The 17,540-nt window shown below is 40.9% G+C and overlaps 1 protein-coding gene across 29 annotated transcripts in view; it reads right to left on the bottom strand.

The window, feature by feature from the left end:
* Positions 1 to 1,100: 1,100 nt before the first annotated feature.
* Positions 1,101 to 17,540, bottom strand: part of Lcor (ligand dependent nuclear receptor corepressor) — a 134,311-nt gene continuing 117,871 nt past the window's right edge. For all 29 annotated transcript variants that reach the window (XM_058581168.1, XM_058581165.1, XM_046449795.2 and 26 more), the window contains one exon: positions 1,101 to 16,421. In XM_058581168.1, the coding sequence (XP_058437151.1) occupies positions 12,104 to 16,421 (4,318 nt within the window). In that variant the 3' untranslated portion in view covers positions 1,101 to 12,103. The remainder of the gene's footprint in view (positions 16,422 to 17,540) is intronic.

Raw genomic sequence — 17,540 nt, 5'->3', positions numbered from 1 at the left:
GTACTGACCAGGATATTACCTACCAAAGTCAAGTGAGTGACACCCTCTGAGCCTATCCTTTCTGTTGTCACTTCTGATACAGTAGTATATCAAAAGGTTTTCCTACTGTAAAGTGACAAATGGCAATTGAAACAGCTAGGGACTATGTGACCTGGAGAGCATTTTCCAATCTACTGAGCACTAGATGATGCATACCAATAAGTTAATTCTATCATATCTTCATCTTTTTTTAAATGATAAGCTAGAAATCTCAAAAAAAATTTTTTTTATTTGGTTCTGGGATCAAACCCAGGGCCTCAGGCATGCCAGGCAAAGTACTTTACCACTGAGTCAGACCCTCAATCTTAGAAATCTCACTTTTTTTTGTAGGGGGTGGTGTTGGTGGTGCTGGATAATCAACCCAGGGACTTGTGCATGTGAGGCAAGCACTCCATCAACTGAAATATATCCCCAGCCCACAAATCTCAATCTGATTGTTTAAAAAAAATCCTTAGTTCTTAAATATATATTTAAAAATTGGGCTAAAACCCCCCACATCTGTGGAGCAGCAGTAGCAGCCTCTGAATTAAAGTCAAGGATGGCCTTGCAGCTTGCTCGGTATTCTCACTGGATGCTGCTCTGCATGTTGATAGCAAGTGTTAGATAAACTTGCTAAGTTGATTCTCACCATCCTGCTGGGTCCTTAACCAGACCTGCCTTAAGCAGGGGTGAAAGAATACAATGCAAATGGAAAGACTTTCTACTACATTTCACTAGCGCCACAGAGAGCCTGGCAGTTGGACCTGGCTTGCCTGAGATAAGGAGCTTGAACTCCTTCACTCCTCACTCTCAGGATGAAACACTGGTAACTTTCCTACCCTGCCAAGGGAATCCCAAGGATTCACCCATTGTGTTTTCTCCTCCCTGAAGCTAGCTAGGCATAGCTTACAGAATGATTCATGATTTCAAGTAGCACATAATAATGTTTCTTTAAGGGCCAACACCATGGTTGAGACAGAGTATTCTTTTGGGGTTACTTCTAGCTACTTACCACTTGGTTTCAAGTTGAATGCCTGGCTTCAATGCACTCTGTACCCTCTCCAGTGATTACACAAACACACTTTAATATCAAAGAAGTTTAATACGCTGCAGTAAAATAAGCGCCTTAAAAAGCTCATGAAATAGGTGTCAATGTTAGAGAAATCCTCCCACACATCCTTTAGCTCCATACCCCTTCCCTCAAAACCAAACAAGAAAATCTGAAACAACACAGGAAATCCTTCCAAGCCTGGATTTCAGTGTGGGCCCCATCACCAATAACAAGAACACAGTGTCCTACATGATATAACAGGAAAGTAAAACACAGAAGCACAAAAAGCCTACAAGATTTCAATATTTAAGAGACTTGATACATATTCAAAGTTAAAATAACTCCCACTTTTATACCTATACATATTGTTTTAAAGCAACTTAATATATTTTAAAATTTCCATATATACACTCTCAAAGGTTCTTCAGGTGAGGTATGTAAACATTGTCTAATGAAAAATTTTCAATGTTTCAAACCAACAAATTCACAGCATACATTGAATTTTCATCCATTAAAGACACAGTATCTTCCTACACTCACTAACATAGTGGAAATCCAGGCCCAAGGGACGCACGCTTATCTTCCAGGTTACCATTTGCAGAATTTCTTATTTCACTGCTTTTGGAAGGACTATCTTCACACAGGCTGGGAGCACACACCTGGTACCAGGAAGGGGCTGGGCCCTCCAGAGGCCCTGACCTTGGGCATCTGGAACACTGGCTAAGACTCACAAGACACCAAAAAGGAGCATATCTGAACAACTACAAGATTGACCTCGGCAATGACATCACTGGGAGGAACCAGAAAGACCTTTAAAGGAACGGTAGAGATTAATTTTAGAGCTCCCTGAATCCACAGCCGGATCAGCAGCCCCTGCCCTCACACGTTCTGAAGGGTCATGGCCTAAAAATAAAAATCCACACGGCACCTGAGCTTCAGTTAAATTGTATGGGCCTCCTATGACCCCTTGGCCCTGCAAAGGCATTGATTTAGCCTCAGTTAGGACCCTGGGCTGTGCTTTTAATACAGGTTAGGGTTGAATTTCTTAATATCATAATGCATATGGGAAAATAATGCCATTGAGTTCACAAAGACGACCAATGCTCACGGGCACTGGCCATTGACCTTGGAGGAGCTCAATTTTGAAAACTACTTGTTCCCTGAGGGTAAACAGCAGGCTTCTATTGAGATTAAGTGAGGCTAATAAGGGGATTTTTATTACAAAGTATTAAAGACTTGGGGAGCCTTAGGCCAGAATTCTATTTTACCTCCACATAATCTACAACACCCTCCCCCACCCCCACCACCAAAAGTAGTCACCTTCCCAAAGATACAATATAGGTCAATTTCTTTCCTCTTTGCTTGCTTTCGAGCTCAGCAATGGAAAGGTTTATCCCAATGCACCCACTTCAATCTAAAAAAACACTAGTGAAAAATTCCAAACACCATCATAAATACAAAAGAGAAGACATATTCCAAAAGCCTAAAAAACTACATTACTTCTATTAAAGGTTACTTGGGTGTGGGGTATTTCTTTTTCACAAAGTCTAGGACGGTCACAAGGAGAGGTTGCTTTAACAGCTTTAGAAACCTGTTGAGCTGGACACGCTGAGAGAATTGGAGGAGTGACTGCCTCTTTCCACTGACCTAAGTTAGGGCTAGGCCCAGACACAAGGGCTGGAGATGTTTCAAGCCCTGGCAGAGGAGGATGGTAGGAAATAGGCTAGTTTCTTAAAGGTGGGTTGGAAACATTTAGTTATCCACTTACATTTCTCATGTGAAAAGTTCTTACATTCACTTTATAGCCAAATGAGCTTTGTTTGCCTCAACTACTTTCTGGAAACTTTTATCAATTCATGGAAAATTGCTAACTTCTGGATTTACATGCTCACTTTTGATGTGTCTGGTGCTGGCAGATTTCTCATCCATTGCTGGAGTTTTGTGACATGAGGGAGCGTGCAGACAAACAGAAGCAAAACTTCAAGTACAGCAACCTCTCCGGCAAAGGCAAGAGGGCATTGCAAGAGCTGTTCTACCCCCACCTGATCCTCTGAGACAAGGGCCAATGAGGACCCTAGAACACGTCATTACCTAGGGTCTTATTGCTTAAGGGCAACACATCAGAAAGAACACCTGGAAATCTGCTCTGCAGATTGGGTATTGACCACTGACCAATTTATCATACATTTGTATATATATATAACAGAATCACATGAGAAGAGGGGACAGTTAAAGCTTGGATTCGATGTTACATTTCAGACCAAATGCCCCAAACAGCTCTCAACCTGCTGGGTTTTGCTCTTTCTCCATGTGTGAACTGTGTTATGAAAGGGAGTCCAATGCTCAAAATATATTCTACAATACTACAATGCAAACCAACATCACTCAGAACATGAACCTGTATACAGCACATGTAATAAATATTTTTAGAAAACTATTTACAATATTACTTCTTGTGAACGTTTAGATGAGAGCAAAATCTATTTCTTCCTGCAAAGGTTAAAAAAGTCTTGACTATCAAGTTCAGTGCTAAATTCCCTGGCACCTAGTACCCATTCACATTTCATATTAAAAGCAGATTTGCTTACAAATAGTATCTTAGAAAAACATTCTCCAGCATTACTGTTCAAGTGTCCTAATTTGTTTAAAAAAGACAAAGGGAGGCCATAGGAAATATGCAAACTATGGTTCAAATGAATGACAAAAATCCCTGTAGCCCTAGTCTCAAGGCTCCCTGCAGTTCTCATGACAGACAGGAGTGCCCAGGAGTGGGGCACAGGGACAAGGAACATGACTGTGAATCATTGGTTCCACTATATTAGGGTGCTCTGAATTGCAGACCAGGACTCCTGAGAACTAAAGCTGAACACATCTTAGAACAGATGGTCTCATTCTGTAACCAATGGTCACAGGTGGGCCTGGCCCACATCTACAGATGCTTGCTGAGAGGGAGGAGGAGGAGGAGGACAGTGAAGGTGCCCACAAGTATTGTAGGGTACAGAAGGTAACGTGTGTCTCCCCCATGGGTCAGAGTGTGAAGAAATGTCTCTCACAAACCTGGAAGAGTGAGACTTAAAAAGCACACACACCTCAATGCTGTCTTCAGGCAACCAGTGGTTCCTGCTTGTCCCACAGGAGTGGGTTTGGAGTTCCTTGGGGCTACAACTAAGGCATATTTCCCTGCACAGGCTGTGGAAGTGAATAGTTGAACATGTCAATTTTGTATGGAAGAAGCAGGCTGCCTAAGGCAGGCTCTGATGCCATGCCTGGCAGGGCCATACCCACTGCGGAAGTCCTACTTTGTTCTGGGACAGGCAATAGTGGGGAAAAGTGCTCAGGTTCCAGTCCACATTGTATCTGCCCAAGTACAGTGAGGATTTCAAGGCCACATCCTTCAGCCTTCACTGTGTCGTCTGGGGTTCAACAGCTGAGCATAGTAGTTGTGGAGGATGAGTGGCAAGAATGAACAATTTCTGAAAAGCCCTTTTGACAGTTAATTATTTTTTTGTTAAAATAAATACTCTGTATAGAAGCATTTGAACAGGAAAATATCATTATTTACAGTGAAATAAATTCCACAGTGGTGTGTATAAATATGTATCATATATATTTGAAACCAGTCAATAAGTCTCCTAGACTATTTAGAATGCAGGAACCACTAGTGAAATCAATAATCTTAAAACAACAGTGGCTCTAAAAATAACTCCTACAGGTGGTATAAATATATAAAATTATGCAAGTCTTGTTTGTATATTATGTTTCCCACAAATTAGCTCCCAAACACTACAGCTTCAGCTACAAGGTAACACAAGGTGTGGATCACAAAAAAACGAGATGGAAAATAGGTTAAGTGAACGGTACTTGGACCTAACATCTAAATACTGGAAGAAGAAAAAATAGTTATTAAGAGAAAAAATGCTTTTTATGTGATATATGAGTTTAGTGAAGCACTTGGGGGAGGGGACTATCCCAGAGAAGATGCCACCCAGAAGGGAGTTGATGGCATAAGCAAGAGGGAAGAGGAAGGGCAAGTACCAAGGATGACCCCCCTAAGACTAGGAACTAATTCAGGCCTGACCAGGATCATGCTTCATGGGCCAGGAAGAGTGCCTAAACTTGGTTCAACTAAAGCTGCTGGTGTGCAACTGACATAATAGTATTTCAAGAAGTATGTGAGATCTGGATTTCAGGTTGGAATAGGCAAAGACCATTCATTCATATTCACAAGTAGTGACCGAAGCCTGGGGAGTAATAAACTTCCAATTGCCCTAGAAACAAGGAGCGGAGGGCTCTGGGGATAAAATTAACAGGCCCTGTGCTTTTGGGGAGAGGCACTATTCTAGGCTGTTAGTAAAGAGCTTGTGTTGAGCACTGCTATTAGTGGAATGTCTACCATAAAGTCAAGTTCTCTGGGATTCATAAAATTGAAGACGACTTTTAATTTAAAAAGTTTCTTCTTTTAGTTTTAAGTACAGACTCTAGTAGATATGATCATATGTATGTCCACAATGCATCAATAAATATTCAATCAGAAAAGGAGGTATTTTTCTTTTTTTCTTATGCACAGCATTCTTCAGGAATAATATGCAATAGTAGCTGAATACTGAGATGAACAGACAAGATATCTTAAAACTTAGGTAAAGAATTGTTGCAATGCTAAACTACATAAAATAAATTTGTGCCTCTCTATACAACCTGACCTTGAATGACTACCACGCAAGGATCAAAAAATGTGCTATAAAGGATCAGGTAGTAAATATTTTAGGCTGGGAGGGCCACAAATAGTTTGCTACTATTTTTTTTCCTATATAAACCCCTTTTTAAAAAGGTAAAATCTGGGGGCGGGGGCTGGGGCTGTAGCTCAGTTGGTAGAGTGCTTGCCTAGTACATGTGAGGCATTTGACCATAAATTTGATCCTCAGCACCACATAAAAATAAAATAAAGGTACTGTGTCCATCTACTATAAAAATATTTTTTAAAAAGGTAAAATTTATTAATTCCAACTTCCGGCACACTAATATGGACACTTGGCTGCTTTTTCTTTTTTTAAAGGGTCTTTGTATGTATGTATATGTATGTATGTATATATATATATATATATATATATATATATATATATATATATATATATATATATATATATACACACACACACACACACACACATATTTAGTTGTTGATGGACCTTTATTTTATTTCTTTATATGTGGTGCGGAAAATTGAACCCAGTGCCTCACATGTGCCAGGCAAAGGCACTACTACTGAGCTACAGCCCCAGCCCCACCTGGCTGCTTTTTCAGAATGTTTCAAGTGGCTTTTACACTGAACACCTTGTGTTAAATAGGAGGGTCTCATCAGGTAAGAAAGCTCCAGTGTCTGAGCTCATCAGGCTAACTTGACTGCAAAGCCACTAGTCTGAAGGATGGAGCAAAGGGTGTTGCCTGAGCCCTTAGCATAAAACACCAAGGCTCTGGGAAAAGGAAGATCAGATGGACAAGTGGTAATGGAAGGAACTTACCAGCTCTGGTTCAACTCCAATGGCTAAAGCTTGAGCAAGGACTTCCTCCACAAAGTGTCCAAGGTGGTTCCTTGGGGCTGCTCATCAACAGTGCAGCAGGGCACCGTCAAGCCTTAGCATCAGAGCTTTCTGGGTTTCTTTAAGAGGCAAAAGGACCTCAAGGTTCACAAACCACCCACTGTAAAAGGCCTCTTTTGATGTTTCAAGCTTAAATTAACATTGAAGGCAGTCTCAAAAGGGTTCCCCTAATACTGCTTGTTTTAAATACAACAATCTTTTTTGGGGGTGGGAGTTTCCTCACTTTCCCCCTACCCCCTTCAGGACTAGGACTGAACCAGGCCTCAGTCTTGCCAAGCCTAAGCACTCTGCTACTGAGCTAAATCCCCAGCCCCTAAATACAATTATCTATTGATTTTTTTTCCCCCTGAAAAGGATTTGGAAGCAACCATGGGGAAGAGTACTTATCCTGGATGTGAAGACCACCTTGCTGATGTGATATACAGATGTGATTCCATACTTTAAAAAAAATTTTTTTAGGAACTGGGGTTGTGGCTTAGTGGTAGAGTGCTTGCCTGGCATGTGTGAGGCACTGGGTTTGAGTCTTAGCCCCACGTATAAATAAATTAACAAAATAAAGGCCCACCAAAAAATTTTAAAAAAAGGACTGGGGTTGTGGCTCAGTGGCAGAGTACTTGCCTACCACGTGTGAGGCACTGGGTTCAATTCTCAGAACCACATATAAATAAATGAATAAAATAATAGTCCATCAACATCTAAAAAAATTAAAAATTTTTTATTTCAGTATTTCAATGAATATCAAGCTGTAATCAGACATAAAAGTAACAGCTAAGAATTAAAAAGAATTGGGGTGGGTTGTATATCAATGGTAGAGTACTTGCCTAGCATGTGCAAGGCCATGGGTTCCAACCCTTGCATTGCAAAGGGGGAAAAATTAAAATAATAAATGTTTCAAAACAACTGAGACCATCACTCCTTAGGGGCCACTGACAGAATTTTTTCACTGGCTGAGCATGAGTGGCACATGCCTATAATCCCAGAGGCTCAAAAGGCTGAGGCAGGAGGATTGCAAGTACTAGGCCAGCCTCAACAACTTAAAGGCCGTAAGGAGCTTAGTGAGACTCTGTCTCAAAACAAAAAGTTAAAAGTTGGGAATGTAGCTTAGTAGCAGAACAATCCTGGGTTCAATCCCCAGTACCACCCCCACATTAAAAATTTTTTTCTAACATGATTTTCCACTTCATTTGGAAGAAACTTACCCTTGAGTTTTGGGGGAAGGAGAGGACTACCACCTTGGAAGTGACTGGATTTGGTTTAAAGATATTATTCCCAAGCCTCTCAGTCACATTCAGTATGCAGTATGTTCCAATTTTTCATCATTTTTTTCAAAAGCACTTCAAAAGCCTCTAGTTTTATTTGTTGTCTTACTTTAATATAAAGTTAGTTTGAGAGTATTTGACTGAAAAGTTATTAGTGCCAATAATTTTTATTTTTCAAAACCAAAATCAAACTTAAAAGTAAACAGTGCTTTGGGTCTGTTGTGAGATTTTGTTTCTATTCTATGAAAAGGCTTTTCCTCACATCTAAACAGGATGTATGGAGGACTGAGGTCCAACTGAAGTACTCTCAACTAATTTTAACAGAACAAAGTCATGGCTTATCTTAATAAAAAAGAAGCGTGGCCACAGTCAGTTCTCTGATTACATACTATGTGAGTGAAATGGGAGGCTGGCTCACATACTTTTGGAACTCTTAATCCTAATTTGCTCATGGTTTTGGCCTCACTGTGGTTCTGTGATGGGTGATTAAAAGGAAGATTCAATGCTAAAGAGTTGTAGTAAAAAGGGATGGCAGCCCCTGTGCTGTATCAATAGAACAATGTCTCATTTGCTACAGGAAACAAAGAACTTTGTAAGAATGAAACTGATGGGGCTGGGTTGTAGCTCAGTGGTGGAGCGCTTACCTAGCATGTGTGAGGTGCTAAGTTCCATCCTCAGCACCACATAAAAATAAATAAAATAAAGGTATTATATCCAACTACAACTAAAAAAATATTTTTTAAAAAATGTCCTTTCCTACTAGACTCTCAGGCCTACTAATCAATAGAAATGCTGCCATAAATGAGTGACAGTTTCTACCCTTCAATTGAATCCATCACAAGGTGGGAAAAAGGCCAAATCTCAATTCAAAGAAGCTGTTTTGAAATGATGCCTTTCATTACTGACCTATCTGAACAGTGAGAAATTCACCTGAAGAGTATGTGATGTGCAGAGGATCCCATGAGAAAGCATGGTATATGTAAAGAGATGACTACAGATGTCTCTTCTCTCTGTAACATCATAAAAGGATGAGGCACAAAACCGTTTTAGGGAAGACTACATAGAACTCTTTAATAAGGAATCTCAGGGGCTAGCAACTGCTGATTATAGATGCAAGTTAACACTCACAGGTAGGAAGTCTCAGAAGTGCTAGGGGCAAGGCTCTGGACCCAACTGAGAATGTAGACTACACCCAGGGAGCCTCATGGGATAGAAAATGGTCTAGAGGAGGCCCAGCTTTGGGGAAGCTATGGTAGTTTTACGGGTGGTTTCTTAGGGATCTTCCAGTTCCCCCAGAAACTCAGAGGAAATATAATCCTCTGGTGTTCAACTTCAGCACTGGGACAGTCACTTCACTGAGGGTAGGCCCAGGAACAGAATTCCTCTCAGATTTGGGGTCTAGACAAGACTGCCTTTACATCTGGTGGCAAGCCAAAAATGGCTACGGGAAGGTCTCTGAAGAGGAAGGCAAACAAGGGGAGACTAGAATCAATACCAAACGTGGACTTGGAGATATCTGGGAGATAACTTTTCAAGAATCTGCTATAGGTACAAAGGGCCTTCCAGAGTTGGCCCTGGAGTTTTTGTTTTCTTTCTTTTATTAGCAAAACTAACTGAATCAACAAGAATCAGATTTAACAAATAGGAAAACAAGTCTAAACTTTTAAGTGTCCTAATTGTGTGGCATCTCAATCTGTTTAACTGTAGTTACTACTATGAAAGATGAGTTGATTCTAAAAATGATCCATTGCACTGCTAAGTGCATCACAAATACATCAACACTTCCTCAAATACAGCCTAGAATGAGAAAGTTATTACCTTAAAGTGAGCTTTAAAAATAAAAAAAGAACTTAGAAAAGTAATGGAATGAATTACAAACTTGGAACTGGAAAAATTCCATCAACTTACTACCTCACTTCTCTCCCTAACCTAATCCAAGCACCTTACAAGGTAGTCTATAAGCAGTCAAGGGGCACCTCTTATGTTCAGGAATCAGCACACCTGACAGTGGCAAACATCAGTTGTTTAAGTCACCACAAAAACAATATCCAGTGACAACTATATGAAAAGATATTTTTTAAACCTTAAAACCATTTTTAAGATTAAATGGATGTATTGAAAACATAGTAATGCTTTTGTGCAACTTAGTGCTGAGAAAGGGATGCCAGCAACACACTCCACAGTTTCATTAATACAGGTAGCTTTTGAAGGGCCAAGGTGGGGAGGGGTGGAGGCTTCATTAAAGACAGCAAGCTTCATTTTCTCTGAAATTCAACACAATTCCCTATTTCTCATAAATCACATGCTTTTCTCCAGTCCTATCCCATCATCAGAGTTTCCTATATACAGCAAATCTTTAACAGAATGGGCATATGACCTGTTTTATCATGATTTGAATGAACAAAAGTAAAAAAGTCAAAAAAGTCCATCTGAGTTAATCTAAAGAGATCTGGAAATTTTTTTTTTTAAAGTAATCACAGGGCAACATCTATCCACACAAGCCTATTCTGGTGACAAAATATGTTAAGGAAGTTGACTGAGGCTTAAACAACCCAGCCTGTTTGCTGGTGGCCCAATGGAAATGTCAAGTACACACTGTGTTATGAGAGAGCAATGTCACAGGCACTGAGTAAAGCCAATAGGCCTATCTGGGCTTCACTGGGGAGAGGTAAACAACATCAATTACAAATATTACAGCTCTCACTTCTGAGTCATGGGACAGAGAATGACATGGCATGGGGAAGAACAATACTATAAGCATTTAATCCCCAGGATGGTGCTAACATAAATGGATATCTACTCAAGAGCATCCCAGCTGAACCTCAGCTCTGGGGGCAGGGGTGTAGAACCACTAAGATGCTTGGGCAGCTGCTTCCAGATGCCAGGGTGCTCTGACCTCTACATAACTGTGCTATTCAACACCTCTCTCAGCCTGGTGCCACTGTGGTATGTCCATGGAAACCCTGGGTCATTAAAAAACCGTCTAGTTTGCGCTAATTATTCAGCTCATGTACACACTGCACAAAGAAGAATTTTACTGTAAAACCAGGATCAGGAGACATTTGCAGCTGATAACCACATGCAAATGCACCTGGATGCACATGCACACACACAAACATTCCTGTTATGGAAAATGATATTTTGGCTTTCTCTGAACAGGGAAGTACTGTGGATAAGAAAGGAAATAAGAATAGCTACTCTCATCCTAATTGTCAAATTACAGTTATGGTATTTAAAAAATTATTTTTCCTCCCAAAACAGAAGGAAAACCTTATTAGCATGCTAGTAAGCTTGCAAAGCCAAAAATGAAAAAGAGGATGCTAAGAATCAGTAATACAATTTGGGAATGCAAATAATTTTCAGAATTCAAAAACCAGAATTTACACTTGTGACACATCATTTGTCCCAAGGGCACATAATTTAGAGAACATGTCAAATGACCAATTAAAAAAAGAAAAAAAAAAAAAAAACCCAACCAACCAACCAACCAAACAAAAAAAAACCAAATAACTAAACAAACAAAAAACAAAGATGAAAGGAGTGATCAACAATGAATGTGATTTTTTAAAAAGAGGATAATAAAAAATTAATCTTTTATAATAATTATAAATCCTCTGCATTCTCCACATACCATAATAATGATTTGGTTTAGCTTTCAAACATCACTTAACAAAACAAAACAAAACAAAAAAACAAAACAGGGAAGTCACTGCTGTGGTTTGCAAAGAGAGCACCTACAGGGACAGCCGCTGTAGGTGGCTGCTGAAGCTCCTTTCGTGTGCATGATGGTGGTCTTCTCTGCTACAGTACAAGTGCTTGTGCATCAAGTATAAAATACAAGCCTTTAATCACATAGATCAGCTTTTTAGCTTTTGTAAATTTAAAAACAAAAAGGATAAATAAGGCACTGTACTTTTAAAACGAAAACTGCTTGGTTCCAAGTTTAAAACCCAAGGAACAACCAGAATAAAATATATAACTTCCCTTACTCAGCCTCAGAGAAGGACTCTGCAAGTTCTCTTCTCCACCTGAGACATATTTTCTGACATCTCAAATTGTGGTGTTCTCCACTATTCATAATTTGAAAGGTTTGACAAGCTTATAAAAGCAGATTTAGTTAATGCAAAATTAAAGGTTACTCCTAAAGAACAGTCTCCCCCTTGGCTGCCATTCTTCCATCACTTTGCCTCTAGCCTCCTCCGTTTGCCGTGGGAAGAGTCCAGCTTCGCCTTGAGCTTTCTCTTTCTCTGAGTTGCACTGTTCTCTGGACTTTTCAAGGGTCTGGCCCGAGTCTTCCCACTGCTTGGTTTCCTGTTTGCAGCTTTCTGAGGCCTAGAAGAGGACTCACCTGTCCCCTTTTGCTTTGTAGATTTTGCCACTGCTTCTGAGGCAATGGACTGGGCAGGTCTTTTGTTGGTATTCTCCTTTTCTTTCCTGGAGGTAGGGCAGCTCTTCCCAGAGGATTTTTTAGGGATCTTCATTTTGTTCTCTTTCAAAGACATCTTTTTAGGCAGTTGGTTGGTTTTGTCTCTTGCAGCTGGCTTCTTGGCAGGAGTTTTGGTGGGTCCTTCAACATGTTTTTCTTTGCTGGCCCTTATTGCTGGCCCCTTGTCCTTACTGTCCTGAGAGCTGCAGCCTTCTGCTCTCTTGCGTTTATTCTGAACTTCAGCTTTAAGCAAGACCTCAGACGCCTGCTTCCCTTTCCTTCCCTTCATTCCTTCTGTACTCTTGGGCTTAAGGGGAAACCCGTCTGCATGCACCTGGAGGGCGAGCTTGGGGGACATCAGAGGGTTAATGCACACACTCTTCCGACTCTGTTTACTTTCCACAGCCACACCTAGTGGACTTTCCATTTTCTCATTTTTGATCAGTCGATGCTGGGCTCTGAGTTTTCCTCGAATATTAGAATACTTTCTAAGGATCCGGGTACTGGCTGGAGTAGGTAGATTAGTGGGAGGATGGCTACTTCTATCTTCCTTGACTTCCTCTGTGACATCTTCAGAATTAGGACTGAGGCTGATATCACTGCCATCTTCTGTCTCCACTTGGTCCAGATTCTCTCGAAATTTAGCCCAGAGCTTCTGTGTTTTCCAATTATTCCTAGCAGGAGTAGTTCCAGGAAATTTCTTTAAGTGTTTTTTCAAGCGTTCAGCCTGCAGTGAACTAGGATACAGGCCAGAAGGAGAGTACTTCTGAAGAGGATGCTTGACAGGGGGGATGTCTCCTGGAAGACGAGTATTGAGTTTCTTTACAATTACCAGGGACCGGGTTTCAGTTGTTTCTAAGAACCACTTACAAACATTGGATAATTTAAAGTTTGTCATAAAGAGCATCTGAACAGGAGAAAACTTCTGAACCTCTAAGGAACCCCTACATTTTCGGGATCTTTTTTTGCTTTTCCAGATCTCCTTCAGTTTATCTGACTTGTTCCTGGCTCTGGGTGTTGGCTGTGCTTCTTTCTCTAACTGGATCCAACCCTTCTGCACTTTCATGTACTGGGTGTTGAAGTTGGCAATGAGCTCCTGATTCTCCTCCTCAGCACACCATTCCACAAACTTGGGCTGTTCGTCTACCACTGTGTCCACATCCTCCTCCTCAAAGGGGTCTGTGCTCTCGGAAGCTTCGTTATCCTTTGGTGTTGGCTTTATTTGTGCAGCTTCCTTGTCTGAAGTAACTTTCATAGTATCCAAGGAGTCCAGAGAATGAGCATGTCTCAGATTGTACGCTGAAGAGGTCAATCTCTTAGGCCTTGGTTCCCTTTGTGGCCCAGCATCATTACCACCTCGACCACCTGATGTCCCAACTGGGGTAGCTGGGGCATGGCTAGCATCTTCTTTATGCTGAGTGTCCTCATTCTCTACCTCACTCTTACCCTCTTCCACATTCTGGGTGGGAGTGTGTCCTGGCCTCTCTTTTGATTGCTCTAGGTTCTCCCTACAAGGAATATTTTCAGAGGGAACAAGAGCATTTTTCTCACCCACCTTAGACTGCACATAGATTTCCAGTCTCTCTCCAGACAGTGGCTGGCTGACTGTGGTTATGGGATCACTGCTGGGGAAAATCTCCCCTTCTTCCTTCTTGATGTCTTTTGCCAGCATGTTTTTAAAAGTTTGCCTTGTGACAATCCCACCTCCTTCACTCTCCTGCTCAGCATCGTTCTCAGAGGGACAATCACTGACATTCAGGTTTTCGGTATCCTCCAGAGCTTCTGTATGGAAACTATCAGATGGAAAGCCCTCGGGTGTTATCCTACCAGTGTACCCTTCTCTTTCAGAACACTTTACACCAGGATTTTTAGAAACCTTGGTCTCAGGACAAGTGAGGGAAGAGTCTGAACTTTGATTTCTTAGGTACCTATCTGCAGAGGAAGAATCTGAAAGCTGACTTCTTAGGCATCTATCAGAGGCCTCAGGAAATTTTTTAACTTTTTTCTTCTTGTCCAGATTCTCTTCTGGTGAGTCAATGTTTAGATCACACACATCTTTTTCTGAAGAGCATTTTATATCACTGTCTTCTCCTTCTTGCCTTGTAACACATGCTGCCTCTCCTTCCTCAGTCTCACCACAGCTTTCATCAGTATCAGTGCCACCTGCTTCCTGGGGTGAGTTGGTATCTAGTTCCCTAGTGTCTCCAGTCCTGACCTCAGTACTGTGCTTGTGCTCAGTCTGTGTCAGACTCAGGGGAAGCTCCACCTCCACAGCGGGACTTTGATCTTCTAAGCACAGAGGACTTTCTTCTCTACTGATCACTTCAGGAGAAGACAGAGGCTTACAAAGAACTTCTTCACTACTTTGCCCAGAAATGCTTTCAGTTGTGGGACCCAGGTGGCAGTCCTGGATTACGCTCAGCTCCTCTGCATCCAGCAGGGCAACTGGCTGTTGGTCTTGTTCAGGGGAAGACACCACACTTGTAGTGGGAGCTGAGACTGCAGCACTGTCTTCTGGCGCATCCTCTTCAGGGAGGTGAGCAGGCCCAGGACACACCGGATTGGATGCTGTCATCTCCTCTGGCCTAGAGGAACTGCTGGGATTCAGTTCATTCATCATGGAACAAACCTCAGGCTCTTGAGACTCTTTCACTGATGAAGTGTCTCCACCTCCCTCCTTGAAAGAGGTTATTTCTTTACTAGGTCCTTCAGTGTGGTCTTCTCTGGGAAGCTGCAAATCTACTGTGTGTCTAGGGGCTGAAACTGTAAGAGTCTGCTTGGGCATCACAACTGCCTCTGATGCCAGTGGTGAGCAGCTCGCTTTTTCCTGGATGTGTAAATTTCTGGCCAATGTGCGAACAGTTGGCAGCTCACAACAATCACCATTGAAAAAGTATCCTCGAGTACTCTTTCTGGCTGTTTTACGAGATGATAATATGGACCTTTGATTCTCAAAGTGGCATTCTGTTATTGGTTGACTGATATAAACAACATCACACTGGTTATCATAATCATTTATCCTCAACCCTGAGGCCCTTTTACTCTTCCGAGCTGTCTTGATGGAGGCTGATATCATCTTGGTTCGTGAATGTCCATTAGGTGCTTTGTGTATAGCTGGCACAGGGCTGGAGGCTAACCAACCATCTTTGGAATGATCAAACTGGCCCTTGTCACTGGGATGTGAATGGTAACCCATTTTACTTCTTCCTAGTGAGTGAAGATGGTTCTCTTGCTTTGGCCTTGCATCTTGTTCATCTGCCTCTAAATCCTGGCGCAAAGGTGTTTTTGAGCCACACTGTAGAGCATTCTCTTTGTCGGCAGTTCTAGATGAGTTCTCCATAAACCCTGAGTCCCATTTCTCTTCTGATAAAGCTTTGAATGAATTTCTTTGAGAAACAACATAGCTATTGCCCTCCTCGCTATTCTCAGCTGCCACTTTTACTCCAAGGAGACTTTCCACTAAAGCTGAACTCTGCATATGGTCTTTACTGTCCTCACATGTTTTCATATTTGTGTCTTGCTCCTTTCCAGTGGTTTGCCCCTCCAAGCTTTTAGAGATGTGGTGGAAGTTCTGTGAGGAAGAATTAGACACAGTGAGGTATCCCAGAGTGGAACTATCTGTTGAACTGCTAGAATTAGGTTGAGTGGCTGGAAGTTCGGAGGAATCTTTCTGGACAACAGTCAAGGCATTCTCTCTTCCATCTACAGAGTTTGTCTCAGGAGGAGGTTCCTTCAGGGTCTGTTCTGTGATATGCACAGAGCTGTGAGAGCCGGATGAGTCTACAAACAAATCTACAGAAGTAGGAGACTTCCTATCATGACACATAGCATCCTTTTCCCTATGGCTGCTGCTTAGCTGGGCACAGCCAGCGTTGCAAATGGATGCATCCATTGCTCCAGAATCCAAAGGTGGTAGGTCCTCGATGCCTGGCTGAGATTCAGTGTACAGGTCACTCAGAACACGAATGAATTGCTTCTGATGATGAGTACACAGTTTGACCATAAACTTCTCCAGTGGGGACTTCGACTGATTGTTAGAATCTACTGCTAGAGTTTCTGTTGAATTCTCACTAGATGAACAAAGAGAAAGAATTAATTAGTAAGGTCATTTTCCAAAGCATCATTTTACATTATGAATCTCACCAGATGTTACTCAAATTGTAAAGAGAGTACAAAGAGAAGCCAAAATGGCTTCAAAGTCCACCATTTATTTTTGTATGATTCCATAAAGAATATTTACCTAATGATAAGGTCAGCCTGTTATAGTCTCAATCTTTAAGGAACAACATATTTCATAATTTTATGTGACCATACAGATTTTTTAATCATGAGAAGAAATACTGAAAAAAAGTTCTTTTCTTTAAAAAATATAATTTTGATCACACTATAATTTCTCTTGGTCAACATATTCAGGTTGCACATCCCTAATCCAAAAATTGTAAACACTTTAAAATATGAAACTTTTTGAATGCTGCATGGCAGCACAAGTAGAAAATTCTACACCATGAATCTATATTTTATGTACAAAATTATTAAGAATGTTGTATAAGATTATCATCAGGCTATGTATATAAGGTATACATACATGAAACAAATGATTCTGTGTTTAGACTTGGGTCCCACTCCCAATACATCTCACATACATGCAAGTTTCCAAAATCTAAAAATATTCAAAATCCAAAACATTTCTGGTCCCAAGCATTTCAAATAAAGGATACTCATGTGGTAATTTTACTGGAGGCTATGTATTCCTGTTATGCAATCGTTAAATCTACAATACTGACAAAAATTTAGATATACTATATTAAAAATCTTAGTTTAGAAGTTGAGAACTTAATAGTTTTAAAATTATCTCTTAGCAAAACGGATTGGGTGGATAATTATTAAGTGATGGTGGAAACCTTTAATCCCTTTCCTGGGTCATGGATGAACAGGAAACCAATAATTTTATATTTCAGATATGTTAAATGGTGGAATGACAAGCAAGTACTGATTTCTAGCCTTCAAGTGAGAAAACAGATGTAAAACCACACCGAGTTATAAAGCTCTGTCAATGCAAAGTAGTAGGACTGTCTTCATACACTCCTAGCTAACACATCTCTTAGTACTTTGCTAAACATTTTTACAGTCACCTACAAGAAGTCACTCTACATTAAAGAATCCCTTTCAAACATTTTCCTCCTAAGTCA

This window comes from Marmota monax, unplaced genomic scaffold (genome assembly GCF_021218885.2).
Source record: "Marmota monax isolate L192 unplaced genomic scaffold, Marmota_monax_Labrador192_F-V1.1 WCK01_AAM20220418_F8-fsc00004, whole genome shotgun sequence".
Lineage (NCBI taxonomy): Eukaryota > Metazoa > Chordata > Mammalia > Rodentia > Sciuridae > Marmota > Marmota monax.
The sequence above is the reverse complement of the archived record's forward strand: the minus strand, read 5'-3'. Positions and strand labels throughout refer to the sequence as shown.